The sequence below is a fragment of the Periophthalmus magnuspinnatus genome, chromosome 23, assembly GCF_009829125.3.
Source record: "Periophthalmus magnuspinnatus isolate fPerMag1 chromosome 23, fPerMag1.2.pri, whole genome shotgun sequence".
In the NCBI taxonomy this organism is placed as follows: domain Eukaryota; kingdom Metazoa; phylum Chordata; class Actinopteri; order Gobiiformes; family Gobiidae; genus Periophthalmus; species Periophthalmus magnuspinnatus.
Window position 1 is genome coordinate 11,843,175 of NC_047148.1, and position 22,633 is coordinate 11,865,807.

Genomic DNA, 22,633 nt, shown 5'->3' on the forward strand with positions numbered 1-22,633 from the left:
GCACTTAACCTTTTGTAACATTAACATCCTTGAACTGTGGTTGTATTTGTTTTACTGTTTTGCCACTGTTTTGTTTTGTCGACTTCAGGGTTTTATGTATTTATTCTATGACTTTGCACACAAAAATGTGCTACTATTGAATAAATCTTGAGATCTTAATTTACAGCATCTTGTTGCCAAATTTTATAAAATACACTTTTGGGAATATATGATTCAATGAAAGCAATAACTCAAAATTACTGACCAAACACTATAAATAATACACAATTCTACCTTCGTGATGTGTGAGGTGCACATGCAGGAATTGAGCAGAGATGATTCCAGGGTATGATAAAGCTTGTTCAGCTCTCCCTCTCTCATGGTGCTGTGTGAACTGTTATTAAAAACTACAGAGCAATATCACAGCTGTCAGTCATGCCTGAGTCGAAGGACCAGACCCCTATTTCCTCACCACCACAGGCCTAAGAAATCATTATCAGCCTGCAGGGAACATGGCACCTGCTAATGATAAGATACTGTAGTACTAATACAGTCACAGTATGCAGTGCATGGATTTATGATTGCATAAATAGATTATCAAGTCACGTTAATGATTAAACAGTGCTGTGGCCAAAGGGAAATAATTAAAAAATCTAACAAATGTATTTTTAATGCTATTTCTAAAGTGGAGTCAAAAAGATTTAAGAAGATTGATCCCACTCCTCCAAGTGAGGGAGTCAGAGAAACAGTGGTTTGGACCATTTTAATTTGACTACAAACACATTTAAGAGGTCCACTATTGTCTGGAGGAGTCAATGACAGGACGAGAATGGAGGAGTAAAACAGAGGTATCAGAGATGTAGATTTTATTTAGGAGCGCTGAGGATTTAATTGGAAAGCAGAAAAAGAAAAAAACTCATGGTTTATTTCAGAATAATATAAGGTTAGGTCATAGCAATTGACAATTCAAAACAAAATATTGTATTGCTTTCAACTGTCAATCATCCTCAAAATGGCACCATGTATCAGGAAGCCAAAGCCCATAAATAGTTGGCTAGATGTTTTAGAGACAAAACCCAAGGAAGCAGATGGCAATGGTTAGCTACATTTTATAGGAAGAAGAACAAGAACAAATGTTTCCTCTATTATTTTTATGGTATAAATACACAATTTTTTGTTTTTTCAAATAGTGTTTGAACAAAAGCAGTTTTCCTGCATATCAGTGAAGTCTGATTAATGAACTGGAGTGGAGACATGTGTATTGAGTCACTCATTTGTCACTCGTTTTATTTATTTATATAGCAATCTTTATTTAACGAGGATAGTCTCTCTGGGATTACACATCTTTTATTCAGTCTCTTGGTTGCATCTTTTGTGTAGAGGAAACAAAAGTCGATAGAGTTAGGATTTTAGTTTTAAGATCCATAAGACATAGAGGAAGAATAAATTGGAGATTTATGTATTTAATAAAACTATTCAGAGGCAAGTTAGAGTGAGGGAATGCACTGCAGATGACATGATATTACTGTTGTGGCGAGCCCTTAAGCAAATAGAGAAAAAAGTAACATTTTTACCTGATATCCATCAGCAAATCTGACCTATAGTTAACTAATATCAAATGCAAAAAGGTCATCCCATATCAGAGATGGGAGCTCACTTTATAGCCCACATCGTAGGAATGGATTTAGTGTAAATCCAGCCTTAAGGGCCCAGTCTCTGCTTGCAGAATCCCCAGCTTCATTCACAATTCCAGACACACTCATGAACAATATTCCCACAGAGGTTCGTCTCTCGCCCAACTCATTTTACAAGGCTCTGGAAGTGCAGAGTGATGCGTCTCTCACCCGTGTTGTGTGTGTGTGGAGACTGGGAGGAGGAAGTGTTAAATGTGATGAGGCAGCCGCTCACTAACAACTCTGTGTGTTAACTGTGTGTACGAGCTGTGAGGAGTTGTAGCAGTTGATGTTGCATAAAGCAAACAGCCTGTATGACAGACGTAAAAACTGTTCGGAGGGAAAGGGGAAATATGAGAAAATAGAGCTGATCTTGGATGCAGTAGAAGAATACTTGAATATGGATAATGTTACAGAGAAACATGTTTTTATTATTTTATTTTATTTTTTTCAGTACCTGTTTAACATGTACCAGTTGACCGTCCTGACCAGTTAGTGGCAGTAAGGCACCATTAACTAGTTGTCAGCTGCCAATTAAAACTAGTGTGTTCAATGACTTGTTTAATACGCACTCTGCTTTAAGTTATTCCCAAGGCTAGTGTGCTCTGACCACATGGAATGATTTATTTTTTTTCTGAAGCTGCAATAACAAATGGATTTTCTTTTAAATTTTTTGATTGCTAGAACAATTAGAGAAAAAAACAGTTAAAAACAAATTGTATAACATACATGGAGCAGACTCAACATATTCAACCTGCATGGCAAAAAGAAGAAACTCATTTATGTAACTGGAGCACTGCTCTGCTGCTTTTTCTGTGAAGAAATGTGCTCCTAATATGTGCTTTCCTGTGTGTTATGGAAACAATAAAAGTATTTATATCATAAAACAAAGAGAAGAGGATGGGATAAGATTGTATAGGAGATCTGTGACGTTGTGTCAAAAGTTTTGTGCAAACGTAGGCAGACTTTAAATGACTGTTCCCTGCAGACTAACAGGCAGTGTGCTGAGTGAGTTTATGTCAGGGTGTGTGGAGCAGAGCTGCAGCAGATAACTAAAGAAAGAGTCTAATGAAGGTAACCCAGCTATTTTCAGATGATTTTTTTTGCCGGTTTACACTCATTAAGTCCAGGTCAGTTATGTGTTTTGAGAAGACTGAGTGAGGCGTTTCCAAATGGCTCTCATTTAGAATGATATATATCTGGTTCACTATATGCAGTCTGGCCAGTGTACTACCCAAAGTCCATGTAAATAAATCCATACCTGTGCACTAAGCCTGTTTCTTATGGATGTGTCGCAGGGGGCGCTGCATAATTCATAGAGGACAACCGCGTCAGCAGTGAGCAGAGGGCACACAGGAGTATTCTTTAGAGCAGTGTCCAACATTATGTAAGACCTTCTTACAGAGCATAAACATCAGTACTGCAATGGATCAGGTTATAAATAGAGTTCTTTTATCTGAGTGCCCACGCAGGTGCCTGACACCAGCAAACATCTCCGCAGGTTACAGATTTATGTTGAGTTGGTAAAACTGCTGGATTTAACCAAAGGCATAATAAGAATAAGATATTGTCTGTACGCAGATGTGTGAAGGAAGGAAAGGCCTTTAATGGTCATTTTCATTTTTATTTTTTTTTACATTCATCCTTTGAAATCTAGTTGTTCATTTTTGGAGTTTTGTTATGAGCCCCCACCTCCACTGCAGCGCTACACTGGATTTGATCACCCACTCTTTTTCCACTAGCATCTTTAGAATTTGATTACTTTTTGGTATCAGTACAAACCAACAAACAGAGTGTACATATACCAGATCTATGTCTTTTTGTAAGCCACTTGTTACCATGGAAACCGTACAATAGGCTTTCTGAGGCAAATAATCATAGGAGAGATGAGATGTAGCCAACAGAAGAGAGGGACAACAGATATCGAAATAATCATCTCCAACAGCATGTAGCTAGTTGTGAAAGAAGAGTTATTGGTTTAAACTTGCCAAATTACCAAAAAAGCTGAAGCAACACACACAAAAATGAAACAAATAAAAAAAACTAAAAAACAAAAATCTAAACAAAAATGTGCTTAAAATACAATCATAGGGCTTCATTATTATGTACTGCTTCCAACATTCATTTTCACTATACTGCACTGTGTCTACAAATCTCTGCTTCATCGTCATCAGACACACTATGGTCCCAGGAGGCCGAATCAGGTCTCATTATAAACATTTGATATGGAAATAGAGCGTCTCAGCTACATAAATGCTGTTGACCGACATCAGCTGGTATCAAACACTGGTTCCTTACAGTTTTTTACGCTGTGATGTGGGAGGGTGCACCTGTGGCCTAATGAGTGCTCTTCACAAATCAAAGTGTCTCTATGTCTTTGAACCCTTGAACATCAGGCATTATGTTCTCAGCAATCAACTTTCTCTAGTCTAGTGCAAAGGGTTAGTGGGATAGTGGAGCCAGTGAGAAACTTTGAATATTTCCTCTTTATTACATGCCTACTGTGAAATCCATATTGATTCAATCCATGTTTTTATTCACATTTTATTATAATATTTCCTAGTTTTACAAGTGGTAGAAGAAGTAGAAATAGAAGTAGTTGTAGAAACAGCAGTAATGGTAGCTAAACAGCCTACCAATCATTTCCAAGAAGAAAAAAAAGCCAGCTTCTGAAGTTTTAAAGATTCAGGTCAAACAATTAAAAAAAGTTATTGTATACTTATATTTGTATCTTGGTAAAAGCCCAGTAGAAAATACACATCCTACACACTACATGATGATTTATTTTGGATATGAAGCATTTAAAGCCAGTGATAGGATAGTCACAAGATAAAAATAACAGTTTCATCTGCTTTGACAGCAAAAAGGACTCCTCGGTGGAAAAAGTGATTTCTAACACTTCTAAGATAAGTAAATGTCAGTTTGCATCTAAATTTGTGGCTAAACCTTAAATAGAATTTGGGGCGTGAGATTGACAGGTGGATGAGTGCAGCGTCTACAGTGATGCAGTCACTGTATGAGACTGTTGTGGTAAAGAAGGAGCTGAGTTTAAAGGCAAAGCTCTACATTCCTACCCTCACTTATGGTCATGAGCTTTGGGTAATGACCGAAAGGACTAGATTGCAGGTACAATCGGTCGAAATGAGTTTCCTCCCCAGGGTGGCTGGGCGCTCCCTTAGAGATAGGGTGAGGAGTTCAGTCACACGGCAGAAGCTCGTAGTAGAGCTGCTGCTCCCCCACTCCATTCCGGGCATGTCTCACCAGGAGGAGCCTCTGGGGAAGACCCAGGGCACGCTGGAGGGACTATGTCTCTCAGCGTGCCTGGAAACATCTTGGGGTCCCACCTGAGGAACTGGAGGACATGTCTGGGGTCAGGGAAATCTTGGACTCCCTGCTTAGACTCCTGCCCCCGCGACCTGGCCACGGATAAGTGGAACAAAATGGATGTATGGAAGAATTTACATACTCACACCATTTTCTAACCCAAGAGTACTAGCTTTAGAGACTTTTAACGCCTAGAATAAGTCTAAACATATGAATTATTTATACAGTTACTTCTAAAAAATTGGATATGTAAGATACATATTTTAAAAGGTAACAATTCAGTTTGTCTTGCGAGATGACAGCAGTCAAAACAAGCAAAGAAGAATCAAATCCCAACAGTCTATAGAGGAAACAAGCGCTTGTGTTGTAGCAGTGAGAGGTCAAAGGTCACCACTATTCTCTAGCACTAGTTGTGGCGCATGCTCTCTACTGAATAAAAGTCAGACTGTGTAACTGTGTCTTACCAGTGAACTGGCAGTCGTCGTTGGAGCCAGCAGAATCCTCCTGGTTGGGGCTGAGGGGTGGGCTGGCGGGGGGACTGGTGCTGAAGCTCGCGTAGCCCAGAGAAGAGCTCACCTCGCTGGGTTCACAGCTGTGGTTGACTGGCCTCTGAACATCCAGGGAGGAAGACAGAGAGGTCCGTTGTTTTGGCTGTGAAAAAGAAAAGTTAAACTGAGATTAGGAATTGTAAAATTTCATTTGTGTTAGTCAGCTCATTGTAAATATGAAATGTGTCCATGGCATTTCAAACCCCTTGTAACAGTAGTAATAACTTGGGTATACAGAAGTTCATGAGATATATACATCACAATTAGATCAGTTTATCTATTCACAACAAAGGGTTCAAATGAAGCTTTGTGTGTAATCTTTAGGCAGAAGGTCAGCTACAACTGAATATCGCCCTGTGCTGGAGACTGAAAGCTGATAGCTGATACGGTAAAAAGTGCAAATATCAGCCCAATATAATAACGGTTTATCTTTAATCACAATTCACAAGAAGTTCAGATTCAGATTCAACTTTACTGAAAGCTTCAACTTATTTATTGAAAGACTACATGGTTATTATTTTTGATTGTGTACGAAGGTCATTCAATAAATAAAGTGAATTTTTCGGTATAAGAACTTTTAATACAGTTAGAAGCTTAATTTTTTATTTATTTTTTTTACTTGTTTTTCACATGGATTTAGATTTATGGATCAGATTAAAAAAAAAACTTTGAGAGTTTTGGCACTTAACAAAGATGGCCAACCAAGAAGCATGCTGCAGGATTGAACATCTTTGTCAAAGTTTTTTTTTTTATCTGCAAAAGAAATTAAATCCATGTGAAAAACAAGTAAATCAAAACAAAACAAAGTAAGCTTCTAACTGTATTAAAAGTCCTTATACCGAAAAATTCACCTTATTTATTGAATGACCCTCGTATATCATCATATTGTAAAACACTGTTTAACACTAAAGGGATTTTTCCACAGGCTGTGTACCAATAGAAAAAGGAAAACAACACTGTAAATTAATGTTAAAACTAATTATGGGTTAAACCAAAGGAAATGTTTTCCACAGTAAATGCATAGGACAAATCACCCTCTTGACAGACATCTGGTAAACAGGCCTTACATAACAACACATTTGCAGCTCTCAGCAACCTGCTGCTTCACTTCACAAACAGCACTGTCAAACTCTGCTGCAGTCTCAGGGAGTGTGGATCAATACCAGGCTTTATTAGGCACTGCAGCATTCAGAAATATTAGCCAGGCACATGACAAAACAACCTTCACAGGTCCTTCAGAGCTGCCGTGGGACAAAACCTGGGGCAGAAAGATACAGAAAATGAAAGCTCGGAAATTGTGGCTGCAGGTGGCCCATCATCAGCATGTCTTTTGAGGGTGTCCAACTGTTCATAAATATTAGAGAGAGATTAATAATGCACAACAAATTATTTTTAACATTAACACCCCACTTGACTTTGAAATTCTGGGACATACAACTCCTACAACTTTTGTCAACTTTTGAAAGCCATCAAAAAGATAAGGGTTAACCAAGTGTCAAGGAACCGGCACCAACAACAATGGATATAAAATTGAAACAAAAATACCTTTGCAGTGAAAATGGACATATAGGCCCTGTACAAATATTGGAATTAGTATTTTGTTTCAAATGCATATTCACATGAATTGCGCAGCATGTCCCAATATTTTGATCCACATTTTACCACATTCTCGCTGCACTTCCAGCGAGTGTGGATCAATGTGCACCTCAGGAAAGTGTAATCATCACAATGGATTTCACTGTAATATTTTCAAACAACGCAGCACTATTTATGTTTTAATTTGTTGTATTGTGATTTTAATGTCTTTCTTATTCCGTAAAGCACTAATTACTTTGTGTACGAATTGTGCTGTACAAATAAACTTGCTTTGCCTTGCCTTGCCACATACCTTAGCAACTTATGAGAACCTTAGAAGCAAGCACTCACGGGATACAACGGGAAGGAATGGCTTAAAAGTTCAATGGATAACACTTTTACACGTTTTTTGTTACCTGAACAGTCTGCATATTTGTTTAAAATATTAACAGAGATCTTGTTTGTTTATTCCGCAAATGTGGCTTTCTAATGAATTGAACTGTAGTTTAACAACATCGCCAATGTGCTGTTTTACACAGCTTGGATGTTTACTCTATCACCTTCAATATGCAAGTCAACTGTGTGGATTGTCAATTCTTATGCAGGCACACACTTCACGTACTTTCAGAAAATGCACACTTTATTGAAGTGTGTAGTGCGCAGTGTGGGCATTTAGACAAAACAAAGCAAAACAATTGATGAAAGTGGGAAAATATAAGTGTTATTCTTATTTATTTGAACAAATAAATGGAAACGTGGGTGTTAGAGAAATTCCATTTCTGTGCTCTATCTAGGTCACTTACTGCCAGCTCAGTCCTTGTTATCTTGGCCTACGTCATCAGAGGTATAATACTCCCCAACAAACAACATAACAAAAGCATAGGACTGTACAGTATTAACTAGAACAACATTATAATGTCTTGAGGTTTCGTCTCTATGGACACTAGGTCCCATCCTGATGGTAGAACTCCAGTGTCATGCCTCTTCTCTTCAACTCTTGGGCTACTTCAATTTATTCTACAACAGTGGGGTATTCTGATGAACACAAGTGTCTTTAGAGATCTGTGATGTTTTAAGAGTTTTAGGAGAAACGGAAATAAAGAACCAAACACAACAAGCAGCACTACCCAGTTTTACTACTACTGCTGTCTGTACTGGTGTAATACCAAATTGGCTCCCTGGTGTATGGGTCTTTTTATGTAGAAAAGATCATAAAATTCAACTTGGAGCATCATAATGGTACCAAAATACTGAAACTTACCACTTACTGAAACATGCAGTGCTCAATTTAGCTTTAACCAAATAAGTACAAGCACATGTCTGCCTGCTTAAACTTAGCATCTGGTTTCATACATTTCATCAGCATTTTACTTTGTTTCCTTTCCATCAGACTTAGAACTGCAAAAGAGTATATACTTGAACTTATGTTATCCAATGAGCTCTTATAACTAAATAATTGTATGATGCCAATTAAAATAATAAAATTGACCGAAAATATCACTAAAAAGACACAAACAGCAGCCGAGACAGTAGAGGTTAAACGTTATTATGAGCTCATTAAATACAAGTCAACTTAAGTCAGTCTTTAGTATTTCCCAGTGTTATCCAGGGACAGAGCCAGCCATTGAATCAAAGTGTTAAACAAGTGTTAATTTAGCCTTGGGCCTGACAACCACAAACACAGACACAAATAGCTGAGTTGAAACAGCAATCAGCCCCAAATAATGGCAGAGAGACTAGGAGGATAAGACAGCTTGTGTAGTCCAATCTATGCTTGCGTATTCCAATCTATGTTTAACTACTTGCATGTAAATTTTCCTAATAAATATCTTTTCATTGCACTCATCACAATCTTGTTTCATAGTTTGGTTTTGCGTATTTCTTATTATCGACTGAAGCCACACACACACAGATATACACCCACAGCTCCGAGGCTTAGCATCAACAATGTAAATGGACAGGAGGCTAATGAACATGTCACGGCCCATTGGAAGGGATTAATGAACGCAGTCTCCTAGATGCACATGCAAAAACACTCAAGCAAGTCCGCAGCGCCTGACTAGACTAAAATTGGGCAAACTGCATCCTTAGGGACCACATGGCATTTAACAATTCAATAATGTGAGCGGTGACAGCTAATAAATGATACAGTCATTAAGAACACACGTGAATCCCCTGAGTCTTTTACTATTATCTCAAATTACGGGCTGAACTTTTCTATGTGCATGTGAAGAATCTCCATAGAAACTGATTTGTGTGGGGGGGGGGGGGGGGGGGGGCTAAAGGATGGACTGGTCGGTCTTAGGTCATATATGTAACTTAGTTTGAATTATTCATTGTAGTTACATTTACTTAAGTGCTGAAAAATGTGTAACCATATTTTTACTCCTTCTTTTACTCCTGTTGAGCAATATAGACTACAGTGTAACAATACTCTCTAGTAAAATGGTAACTCTTTCCAATTTGAGTAAATCTACAAGTGACAAAAGGTTTAGGATGACAATATAAATAAATAGAGCATTTGCATTTCCACTCTTTCAGATATGGTTTAGTTTTTGTTATATGTTTATATTGTTCTATCCTTTGAAAATACTAGATTTGGGGATTTATTTATTTATTTTTTGACAACTGTGTAGGCCCATTGTTACAGGCATAAGCTACATCCATTTGTAAGTCTAAAGAGTGTAGCCTTACTTATTCTTTGCTTTAGCATATTAGTATAATAAATGACAAAAAAATCTAGGGAGGCAAATTTAAAGGGACAGGCACTCAAAAATAGAAAGCACCGAATACCGTTTGTATTATTGTCACATTTTGTCTTAAGGCTGTTTTCCTGAGTGACATTTTTATCTGCTCAAACAACACACAAGAGGATTCTTTTGCTCTGAGCAGACACATTCGACAGATAACAGAACACATGTCATATTGCTTCTTAGTAGATTTTAGCAAATTAAGAAAAAATATGTGCATACAAAATAACTACAAAATTACAATAACATAAATTATACTAAACCTGTTTTTATTTCTTTTTATTTCAGCTTGTTCGCATGCTAAAGCCAGGCAGCTGTCATGCCACAAATTGTTTATTGATTGTTGCATGTTTGGTCTTTGGGGCTCAGTAAACAGCTGGCACTGACAGCCACAGCAACATTACAATTTGATACACGTACAACAAGCTCATTTGCTCCAGGATTCAAAGCAGGCACTTTGTCAAATGTTTGTGTTGAGCCCAAACTCATTGTCATCTAAGTAGCACAGTGATTAGTGTGTGTGCATTACATTATAGATTCTGACAGTTCAGTGTTTGCACAGAGACACATATCACCATAAACACATTGCACAGACCCCATTTTAGAGTCTTACAATATAAAATCAGCATAATGTGTATGTCCATCATCTGACCAGTCTTAATAGAATCTTTTACTATTTGCAAATTATGTTTTAGTTTAAGTTTTAACATGTCTGTTTTGAACAGATATTTACAGTCAAAATCAACAAGCAAATTTTAAAGAAGGTGAACATAAAGCTTTCTGGATGCAGCATGTCACCTGCATGATTCCGAGTTAAAACTCCTCCACGCCAAATAAGAATAAGTATTGTGGAGATGCAAGCCCGCACACAGTCAGGACACATGTTTTCCTAAGGTTTTTCAGTGCAATACACACGCTTTTATTTTAGTCTATGTTTTTGGCCTAAGAGTTACATACAGTCACTTTAAAGCTGCATTACCCAATGCTGTTTGTTTCCCCCATAAAGTGTATTCAGCGCTTTGTGACCGCTGCATACATGGCTCTATACTTTTAACTACCATATGGAAAGATGTTTAATTACAACATAGTGATAAGAAAATTACACAGCTCTCTTCATTCAAGATGTCTGATGTCAAAACAAAGCAGTCTAGACAGTTATATTGTGTTACCAGAATATATAATGTGTACAATAACACTATGCAACTGGATATAAAACACATTTCCATCTACAACAACAGAGTTCTTATAATTAAGCTCTTATGCCTTATGTACTGTGACTGCACAACTGACATTTCAGTCCAACAGAATAATAACAGCCTCATATATGTCTGAGCTAAGCCTGTCTATGTAAAACACCCATTCTCTTCATGCCTCTGTGAACCATCATACCCGAGCGCATACCTTATCTGAACTGCACCATGTACGTGTTCAAAAATCTATCTGCTCCATCAGGCCGTGTGTGCTTGGATTTGTTCCAGTGCATGCAACACTGTGTGGCATGAGACCTGCCTCTATACAGTGCAGATAACAAGAAGAAAATGTAAATGATGCATGGATAGTGTGTTTTTACTACAGGTGTGAGAGATAATGTAAGGTATTTTCTAGCAGTGCAGCACTACATCAAACTAGTATCTTGATTTACTAATACTAAGGTAAATAACATGTGCCCACCAGTGAATATGGAATGCGTGAGGTCTTACGAAGACGCTATGCAGACCAGTGTGGGGCTTACAAGGACGTGTGGACAATATACAAATGTAATACATTGGTTACTTTCTTACAAAGGCGCAAAAATGTTCTGTTTCCCATGCAGCAGTGGCCATATATCACACTAAGGAAAGATAACAGCTATGTTCTGGTCATGTTGGTTTGGACTCTCCTTCCCAGAGAGTCTGCTGCTTCATTGTTCCCTTTAACTGTGTGGAACTCATTAAAACCCTTCTGACTTTATGCTTCAGTCCTCTTTGACACCAGGAATGAATATTTGGAACATATTTGGTGACCCTACTCAAAAATGTAACTGCAAGGATGTCAATACGCTGGCATAAAAGTATATCGAAAGACATCTTAGAAAGTGAATGGAATATTTTTTTGAAGCTTATTTATATTTTATGTTTATGAAATACAATAATAAAAAAATGGTCCTCAATTTGCTAAGTATCAAATTATTATTATTAATATTTTGTAGTCTAGTCTAGTGAAAGTTTCCCTCTCTTTTTTCAAATATAGAGGGCATGCCACAAATACCACAAAGTTATATTTTTACACATAACTCCTTCACTTAGGTGCACACGTGGCTATGTTGGTGCAGGTGAGCAGCTTTAAGAGTCTGTGGTTAAAAGAAGGAGTTTGAATTTGTGTAAAGCACTTTGGTTGACTGTTTTGTTTTTAAGGGGCTCTATAAATAAAGTTGGATTGGAGTTAGAGGAATCTAAGCTTTAAGCAACAAAATTTTGATACACAGTAGTGACTTCTTTGCAGTTGGTATGGTGAATGCCCCATGACACAAACAGCAATGGGCTTTTTGTTCAGACTTATTCTGTAACTTTTCTCTTCCCATCTGCAGTGAGAGTGAATAAATTACAACATTCAGCTGACAGCACAAACAAATGAATTTAAGAAGAAGAATTTAATGTAGAAAAGTAGATATTTACAATCCAACATTAACGCTTTATCAACGTTTGGCAACTGTAATAGCTGTACTAATGTCTTTTAAAAGGCCACTTTAAAAACAAAAATTATGCAAAACACTTTATTTGGAACCCCAGGGAGTTCTGTGACACAGACTGAAGCTTCACAGCACATAAACCGCAAGTGCTTTGTCACTATAATATATGTTCCCATATTTGCAGGCCTTTTCTGTCAGAATGTAGAAAAAGCCAATGAGAGTATTCAAATGAGGTTTATTCTGGTGAACTGATTAGGTGCTATAAAAGTGAAGTTGCTCTGTGATAAGATGTGCGTCATACTGGTTTGGCCAGGCACAGCAGGCTATTTTCACTCACCCTAGTTATCAAATAAAAAAACATAAACAAAATGAAAGTGTCTAGTGTACAGTAATCTTAAAATTAAAACTGAGAATAAATAGACAAGGAAGCAATTCACCTTGAAACAAAAAAGTTACACGGCAAAACTAAAAATAATGTCTCTTTGCCAGTGGGTTCATCTTTTATACTCTGATGAATTTGTCATCGCTGTCACACTATCTGCAAGTGTCTTTAATTATCCTGGTGCGAAATGCTGCTCTGTGCCAGTGTTTCTGATACTATTTTCAAGTGACAGAATTGCAGACTAAATTAGTCGGGAGTTATTAATGAGCCAACGCTCAATTAACACTCAGTTAAGAAAAAAACAAATCAAGAACAAATAACTTTTATGTTTACAAAGACATTCACACTATTTGAGGGAAACAGCAGGTGAAAAGATTAATAACACTGGTCTGTGCATTTGATTGTATCAGAAGGGCTCTCTAAGTCTAAGTAGTGTGTCAGGTGTCAGGTTCGAATGTTTGTACCTGTGGGCGAATAACTCTCTCGATGTTCTTCAGGGCCGTGTCGGGGGAGGGGGGCGAGCAGTCGGGAGTGGGGCCAGTAGAGCAGTTTCCATAGTTACTGTGCCCCTCCTCACTCACAGTGAGATGGGACAGGTGACCTTGGGGAGAAGAAAACAAAGTGTGAAAGACATGTAAAAAAGATATGTGATAACTGTATATATATTCATCTATGTTTTGTGGGTTTTTTTTTTTTTTTGTCTTCTTTATATTATACAGCACAGTCATGATCAGCCTTGGATTCCAGTATTGTCAGATTGCCTTAAATGCAATTTGCCAGCAACTTCTGATTCTCTATTTTCACTGCATTAGCCAAGTACCTGGTGATGTGTGTAGATCTACACTGTTTTGAAAAGTGCTGTTTCTATCAGATTGTTGAAAAATGTGCACAATTACCATAATGATAATTCAAAACAAAATATTAGATCTTTAAAATGTTAAAATGGCACCCATAAACAGGAACTTTAAACCAATGAATAGCCTGAATTTATATGAATAAAATATTATACACAACAGTATTTGTAACTGACTTGTTGAGTATTATGTCTAGTGTACTTACGATAAAGATGACTACAATGCACTATGAGTACTGTGTCAATAAAGTATACAGTCACATATTTGTTGTTTTTTTTACTATATAGGTTGCGGCTACAAAATCAGAGACCAGGATAGAGGGGAGGTAGTTGGAAGTCAAATCACTTCAATATACAGAATTCACTGCAAGCAAAAACAGTGGTCCAAGTGAGACAACTCCAAGTCATTATGCGGCATCTGGGGCTAAACTGCCACACAAAAGTTTCTGGCGGTCACCTTGGACAGAGGATGTGATGGTCTCTCAGGGGCTCACTAGCTGGAAAAGTTTAGCCGTGAAACTCTGTACACACACTGCTCCTCAACTCTCGATTAAGATTCTGCACTTAGTAAAAAGTGACAAAAGAGTGAAACCAGTCGCTAATTGTGCGAGTTGGGTCGGAGTTCCTGTAGCCACACAAACGCTTGAGTGGTGGACTAATTTCCCAAGTGTAAGATCATTTAACAAAGAAACACCAGAAGAAGCAGAGAAGACAGAATGGAGGAAGTGCTGAGGTAACCCAAATACAATTTCAGAGGCAGAACACATCTGTCTTAATCAACCAGCGCAAAGGCAAGACCAAGCAACACTTTCCCAAAATAACACTCGTCAATGATGCTGACACACACCAGATATCAGACACATTGTCCAATTAAAACATGGACTAACTGCATTGCCAGCATTATATTTTTATTATATTTGACAACATAGATATTCAAATTTTTGACTTCATCAGTTCAACAACTTATGAAAATGGCACGTTATATAGTTTGAAACATTTACATATTTCCAGGAAAGAAATGAAGGGAAATTATTAGCATGAAAGGTTCTATAATATGAAATACTTTGGACTAGTGATAACACTGGATCAAAACTCTAACCTTAAGAAAATCAGTGCAAATTAAAAAAAAAAAGAAAAGATAAATAGAATATAACTAACTATTGTAATCTATAATATTATAAATGTATGTGTTGCCACAGTCCTGTTTGTTTATGTAGAATTTTAGGATTCTGCAATGATCTAACCCAAAAGCCTAACACCCACCTGCAACAATATTAAACTTACATACTAAATCTGCATGTGTCCATCACACCGCACACATGCAGCAGTAAATAATCCCCAAAGCTTCAACAGTCAGTGAATGTAGTGAGAAAAATATATGAGGCAGACAAGTACGGCAGTGTATTCATAGATATTGGGGTTTAGCACCGTGGGGTAAATAGAACTGTCAACAATGTGGCTTTGATGATGGATGTGAGACCTGTTTGTGACTGGGACTCCGGTGCTTTCCTCTGCACAGCCTTAAGATCCCATCTCAGAAAAATATACAGCCATCTGCCGTAGGGAAAACTGTTTTTTGTGCATAAATACGTGTAAATGCAAAATATATGTGTACTGACATAGGCTCAAGTCCTGTACACAAGGCAGTCAGGTCTGTTATCCATTTTCATTCATTTAGTTTATATAAAAATATGTGTTGAATAATAACAACTGTATGGTGAGTACAGACTCTTCAGCTTATCCACCAGAAGGTTGTCAGGTTCTATCCATTGTGTCCTTAGGAAAGACATCTTTTCCAGTCACAGTATGTGGATAACTGCAACAGGTAGGGCATCTGGCAACGTATAATGTGCCTCATTCATGAAGACACAAAAAAGTCAGATGATAACCAATACAGAGATCATTGCACTAATAACATTTACAATATAAAAGCTGCACACAAACTAGGAAATAGTAAGGCCAAACTGTATAACCGGACTCACAAGACCAGACTCTGTTAGTGGATGAAGCATGTATAGAAAAGCGTGACCAAGGCCGACCTCTCAACACTGCAGGCCAGGACTCCGCAGAGCCGTGCAAGAATAAGACGAGTTTAAAACAGCTGCTCTCTCACCCTGCAAGACTAAACCGTCAATTTGTGCTGCATGCTTCATACTGTCAGTTCTGCCTTATGGCCACTGATATGACAGGAATGCACAGAGGCTACCTATCATTTTCTGTGTTTCCATATGAATGTTTATTTATTAGGGCCTGAGCATCAATGCGAGTCAGCCCTATTGTATTTGTAAAATGTTGAGGAAAATCATTAACATATAGAAAAGCCAAATGTGGTGTCAAAAATTTGAGTTCAGTGAGCTCTAATTTTGAGTGAAGACCCCAAGAAAAAAATATTGAAAGACGACTCAGTAGAATCGAAAAAAAAAAAAAAAAAAAAAAAAAAAGATTTTCATTGCTGAAATGGGAACCTGGCCTGGAAAAATTTCAACGTAGACAAATGAAACTTCATAAAAAATAAAACATGTCCGAACATGTAAAAAAATATTATGGAACCCGTCCTAAAGTTAACATAGGATGGAAATATTTTTTAACAATGTCACACTGGATTATTGAATCACATTTTAATGAATGAATGTATTTTTTATTCTTAAGTGTGCAGTGGGTTCCCTTCCTGGTGCCATCCTGTCCAGTAACCCCGGCTTGGCCCTGACCATTATGTGTTGCTATATTTCCATTTAAATTTTGATTAAACCTCAAATCTAATCAGTTTTGCTCATGTGAAGAAAATATAAACGTTTCTGTGTTTTCAGTGAACGTTTGGCTGTTTGACTAAATGATCAATAATCAATAACCTAAGAGTAAAAGAAACACTAATGTAACTGTAAGTGAGTGCAAAGTGGGTTGCAATGATTTCCACTGACTGTCAAAAGAAGAAGTCACTTTTTACTGCTACACTTTCAACAAGTCAATGGGCCTCGACCCTGTTAATGGCGGTGCCCTGCGGTAACTGCTTGCTGTCATTAGCCACTCTGAACTGCAGGGGGAACGCAATGGGATAACTGAGGCAAGAGCTGTAAAAGTTGTATCTAATAAAAAAAAAGTTTACAGAGAGGAGTCAATTTGTAGTGCTGTTTTGTAGTGTATGTGAATGCATAGGACAATTCATTTAAGGGTAATTGTGTTTCACCAAGTAAAAGATTATGAAATACTTCACTTTTTAGCATTTTCATTTGTCATAGGTTGTATGCGTAACATAATTTAAATTCTGACATAAACCTTATGATTTATCCAGGTTTGGACAGTTTTGTTTTGTTTGTTTTTTTTTACAAGCATTGTAATTTTTATTAGATTAGATTAGTCATTAACTAATTCACATTGCACATTTCAAATGCCTCCAGGAGTATTAACATTTTAGAAAATACTGTAACATGAGCATGACCTAAAAGAATCTCATTCACTGCAGCGTCAACTACAGGGTTAGCAGGTTTTTATACAAGATAAGGTTGTATATTTTGAAGTTTGAAGAGGAAATACCTTAAATATTATTTGTGATTTGTTAATTGCATCCATTAAAAATGGCTTCTTTTTGATTCAACTGTAAACTTGCAGGACTAGAGGCTGCACACATAATAAGCGACCTTGTGGTAAACTTGAGTTTGTTGTGGTACGTTGCACACATCAGCAGTGCTGTTTACCAGTGAAAGAAAAGAATGTGCTTATTTGGAAGGCGCTCAGCCTCATGATGATACCAGAAAAGAAGCTCTTATTCTCAAAACACAATACAGGCCACGTGGACAATCTGATTATAGCCAGGTAATGACCAAGGTTTTGACAGACATTTGATATACTTGCAAATTTCTAAAAATAAAAAAGTTATCTTCGTAACAATACAAATGGAGCATGGATTATCACTTTTCTGTAAGCATCTGCGTTTTACATTTCTATTGGTTAACATTAACAAATTACACTATGAAAGTGTGTGCTGAGGGCATTATATTTCTGTGAGACATTTTATGAAGGACTGGCACGATTGCACGCGATGGAGTAGTGGGGTCAGCCACTAGCTCTCACAGTACTTTTTCAGTTTTATCTACAAAACCCTACTTGACTACCTGTGTACCGCTGTTTTAGGGCTTCTGATAAGTATGATATGCTGATATTTCAAATTCTTGGCATTTGAAATATGCCTAAAGCAAGCAAGCAAGCCAAAAAATACATAACAGCAGAGAGTTCGTCTGTGGTTGCTAGTGCTGGCTCAACTTGCTCAAGCAGCACAGAACAGCCATAGTAACTGACTTTAAAGCTTCATTTAATTTCCTTAACATCAAGCTGGACGAGATTCAAGCCGATGTTACAGGCCATGAGAAACACCTCAATGATCTTGAGGAGAATCCAAGAAGAAGCAGAGGCCAAATATTCACAGTCTGGGCCTACTAGAGTCATTGGAGGGTTCATAGCCGACTGTTTTCTTCTCCCAGCTCTTGTGGAAGTTTTTGGTGCCCAGATCTTGACTTCTTTCCTGGAGCAGGATAGAGCACACCGTGGCTCCAGGCCTTGTCCCAATGGTTGGCCACATGTTGTTATCGTTCTCTTTCATCGCTTCCAGACCAAGGACTTGGTGATGAGAGAGGCACGGCGACATGAGACTTTGGAGTATTGCGGACACAAACCTCAGTTCTATGAGGATTATAATGCTGATGTCATGAAACAACGAGCTGCATATAAGGACATCATGGCTGAGCTTTATGAAATAGGATTTCTCCCATCTCTTCTCTTTCCTGCGAGGCTCCGGATCACTACACAAGAAAGTGGTTGGCGTTTGTCCCTGAGGCAACTCGCTTCCTTCAAAAGAGGGTAACTAGTGCACTCTGTTTAGAAGTTGACATAAGACATTGACATTTTGCTTTTGTGGATAAGTCAGGTTTGACTGTGCCAAATGGAACATCTCCTTTAGAGTTCCCCTGTGATGATAGCACTCTGTTCCTGGACTGTTCAAAGTAAGGTGCATGCTTGTCTTTTTGTTTGGTTGTTGATTTGCTCATCTGGTTTAGGGTAAAATTACAATATTTATTATGCAGGTTCAAAGCTAGTTTCATAGAAGCATATTATGTTGCAACTATTACAACATACAACTCCAATTCCAATGAAGTTGGGACTGGAGTTGTATGCAAACTTAAAAAATACAGAATACAATGATTTGCAAATCCTTCTCAACATATACTGAACTGAATAAACTACAAAGACATGATAATTAATGTTCAAACTGATAAACTTTATTGTTTTTATGCAAATATTCACTCATTTTCAATTCTATGCCTGCAATACGTTCCAATAAAGCTGGGACAGGGACAACAAAAGAATGGGAAAGTTGAGGAATGCTTAAAATACACCTGTTGAGAACATTCCACAGCTGAACAGGTTAATTAGAAACAGGTGAGTGTCATGATTTAGTATAAAAGGAGCATCCCCGAAGGGCTCAGTCATTCGCAAGCAAGGATGGGACGAGGTTCACCACTTCATGAACTACTGCATGAGCAAATAGTCCAACAGTCTAAGAAAAATGTTTCTCAAAGTACAATTGCAAGGAATTTAGGGATTTCATCATCTACAGTCCATAATATCATCAAAAGATTCAGAGAATCTGGAGAAATCTCTGCACGTAAGCGGCAAGGCTGAAAATCAACATTGAATGCCTGTGACCTTCGATCCCTCAGGTGGTACTTTATTGAAAACAGACATGAATATGTAAAGGATATTACCACATGGGCACATGAACACTTTAGGACACCATTGTCAGTTAACACAGTTCGTCACTACATCTCCAAGTGCAAGTTAAAACTGTACCATGCGAAGTGAAAGCCATGTATCAACAACACCCAGAAACTTCCCCAGCTTTTCTGGGCCCGAGCTCACCTGAGATGGACTGACACAAAGTGGAAAAGTGTACTATGGTCTGATGAGTCCACATTTCAAATTGTTTTTGGAAATCATGGACATCGTGTCCTGCGGGCCAAAGAGGAAAAGGAACATCCGGATTGTTAAAAAAGCCAGCATCTGTGATGAGTGCCCATGGCATGTGTAACTTACACATCTGTGAAGGCTCCATTAATACTGATACGTACATACAGGTTTTGGAGCAACATATGCTGCCATCCAGGCAACGTCTTTTTCAGGGACAATGCCAGGCACATTCTGCATGTGGCTTCGTAGTAAAAGAGTGCGGGGACTAGACTGGCCTGCCTGCCTCTATGTGGATGATCTTCTTTTATTTTTTATTTTATCCACCCACTTCCTTACCTGTTGTACTTTAAGGGCTAAATGTTTTAGTAAACTATCGGGATATAAAACAATTTGGTAACACTTTAAAATACGGTCCGGGACTTACGGTGGTAGTTAGTAGATACTTGACTAGTAGTTACGGTGGTACTTACAGTGGTAGTTTGTGGTACTTACAGTGGTACTTATAGTGGTACTTACAGTGGTACTTATAGTGGTACTTACAGTGGTAGTTTGTGGTACTTACAGCGGTACTTATAGTGGTACTTACAGTGGTACTTACAGTGGTACTTACAGTGGTACTTATAGTGGTACCAGAAGTGATACTTAGACTAATAACTACTGGTACTAGTACTGGTACTTACTGCAAAATCATATGAAGTGAATGGTATTAAAGAATATGGTGTTATTAGGCATATGAATCTTTGATTTCATTATACGTTCATAGAAAATACACAAGACAAAACACTGTGAAAACACAAACACTTTATTATGACAAATTTCACATTAATACGACAATCAGATTTAAAAGAAATTTCCAATAATGACAATAACAAATAAATGACACGTTTTAAATGAACATGACAGTGATACATACTGTAAAATATCAATACTTTAACTGCTATTTTAAAGCGAGACATTATGGTACTTGCACTATTAATTACTGGTACTTACTGTAGTTTATACTGGTAATTACTAGTACTTTCCGTGGTACTTACTGCTGTATGTACTGGTAATTACCATAATAGTTACTATGGTAATTACCAGTACATACAGCAGTAAGTACCACGGAAAGTACTAGTAATACTATTTATACTGGTAATTACTAGTACTTTCCGTGGTACTTACTGCTGTATGTACTGGTAATTACCATAATAGTTACTATGGTAATTACCAGAACATACAGCAGTAAGTACCACGGAAAGTACTAGTAATTTACCAGTATAAACTACAGTAAGTACCAGTAATTAATAGTGCAAGTACCATAATGTCTCGCTTTAAAATAGCAGTTAAAGTATTGATATTTTACAGTATGTATCACTGTCATGTTCATTTAAAACGTGTCATTTATTTGTTATTGTCATTATTGGAAATTTCTTTTAAATCTGATTGTCGTATTAATGTGAAATTTGTCATAATAAAGTGTTTGTGTTTTCACAGTGTTTTGTCTTGTGTATTTTCTATGAACGTATAATGAAATCAAAGATTCATATGCCTAATAACACCATATTCTTTAATACCATTCACTTCATATGATTTTGCAGTAAGTACCAGTACTAGTACCAGTAGTTATTAGTCTAAGTATCACTTCTGGTACCACTATAAGTACCACTGTAAGTACCACTGTAAGTACCACTATAAGTACCGCTGTAAGTACCACAAACTACCACTGTAAGTACCACTGTAAGTACCACTGTAAGTACCACTGTAAGTACCACTATAGGTACCACTGTAAGTACCACAAACTACCACTGTAAGTACCACCGTAACTACCAGTCAAGTATCTACTAACTACCACCGTAAGTACTGGTAAGTCCCGGACCGTATTTTAAAGTGTTACCAACAATTTTAACTAAGAGTGAATTGTTCTTTATCAATGAAAAGGATACTTAGAATGTCTTTTTCAAAGTAGTTTCTGACAGTTTTAATTATCTTGGAATATGTGACACTAAACTATTCAACGACTTGTTTAAGAGTAACTTTGCTCCCCTTTTTGATCAATGCAAGCAAATGTTGTATAAATGGTCTTTTTTTACTATTATCTCTGTCCCTGCTAGGACACAGATAACAGCAAAATTCTTTTACCTGTTTCAGTGTCTTCCTATTTTTATTGCCAAATCATTTTTTAAATCTTTGGACTCCTTAATTAGTTCATACATTTGGAATTATAAACCACCTTGATTGAAAAGGGGCATTCTCCAGACACCCAAACCCGTGGGAGGAATGACCCTGCCCAATTTTCATTACTATTACTTGGCTGCAAATATTAGCTATATGCTTTATTGGAAACATTTTTACTTGGAGCATTTGTCTCTTGTCTGTGTCACCATGGAGTTGCAGGAGGCTAATGAAATGTCCTTAAGTTCACTACTCCTTCTTGTCTCTGTCTCATCTAGTAATAATAAAGTAGTCCAACATTCCCTAAAGATTTGGTTTCAATTCAAGAGTTTTGGTCTCCATGCTTTCTATTTCTGAGTCCAATTGCTGCAAATGACCTGTGCGCCCCTTCAGTGGCCGATAGGCCGTTTCATATTGGGCACAAAAAAGTTTAAAATATTTTGCACTCTGTTTGTCAGACTATGTCTGAAGCCCTGCATTATCAAATTAAACCAGATCCACTCTATGCAATATTACAGGTGGTCCTGGACCTTTACTAAACTCCAAACTAAAAGTTCTGTCCTTTTCATGTTTAATTGCAAGACAGGCGATATTACTTAGTGGAAAGACTCTGCATCTCCCAGTCCTGTATGGAGCTAGAAAAAAAAAAAGTATATACTGTTCGTGAATCAGAGAATACATTTCATACATTTTGCTCTTTTTTAGATTTCTTTGAGAGATCCTTAACCTTTGCTGCAGAGTAGCCCCTCACTCTTGTCACCTGACACTC

The 22,633-nt window shown here is 37.5% G+C and overlaps 1 protein-coding gene across 6 annotated transcripts in view; it reads right to left on the reverse strand.

Moving 5' to 3' along the window:
• Window positions 1–22,633, reverse strand: part of anks1b (ankyrin repeat and sterile alpha motif domain containing 1B) — a 151,007-nt gene that overhangs the window by 50,515 nt on the left and 77,859 nt on the right. For all 6 annotated transcript variants that reach the window (XM_033989425.2, XM_033989428.2, XM_055231475.1 and 3 more), the window contains 2 exons: window positions 13,364–13,500; window positions 5,441–5,627 (listed from right to left, as the gene is read on the reverse strand). In XM_033989425.2, coding sequence (XP_033845316.1) covers window positions 5,441–5,627; window positions 13,364–13,500 — 324 coding nt within the window. The remainder of the gene's footprint in view (window positions 1–5,440; window positions 5,628–13,363; window positions 13,501–22,633) is intronic.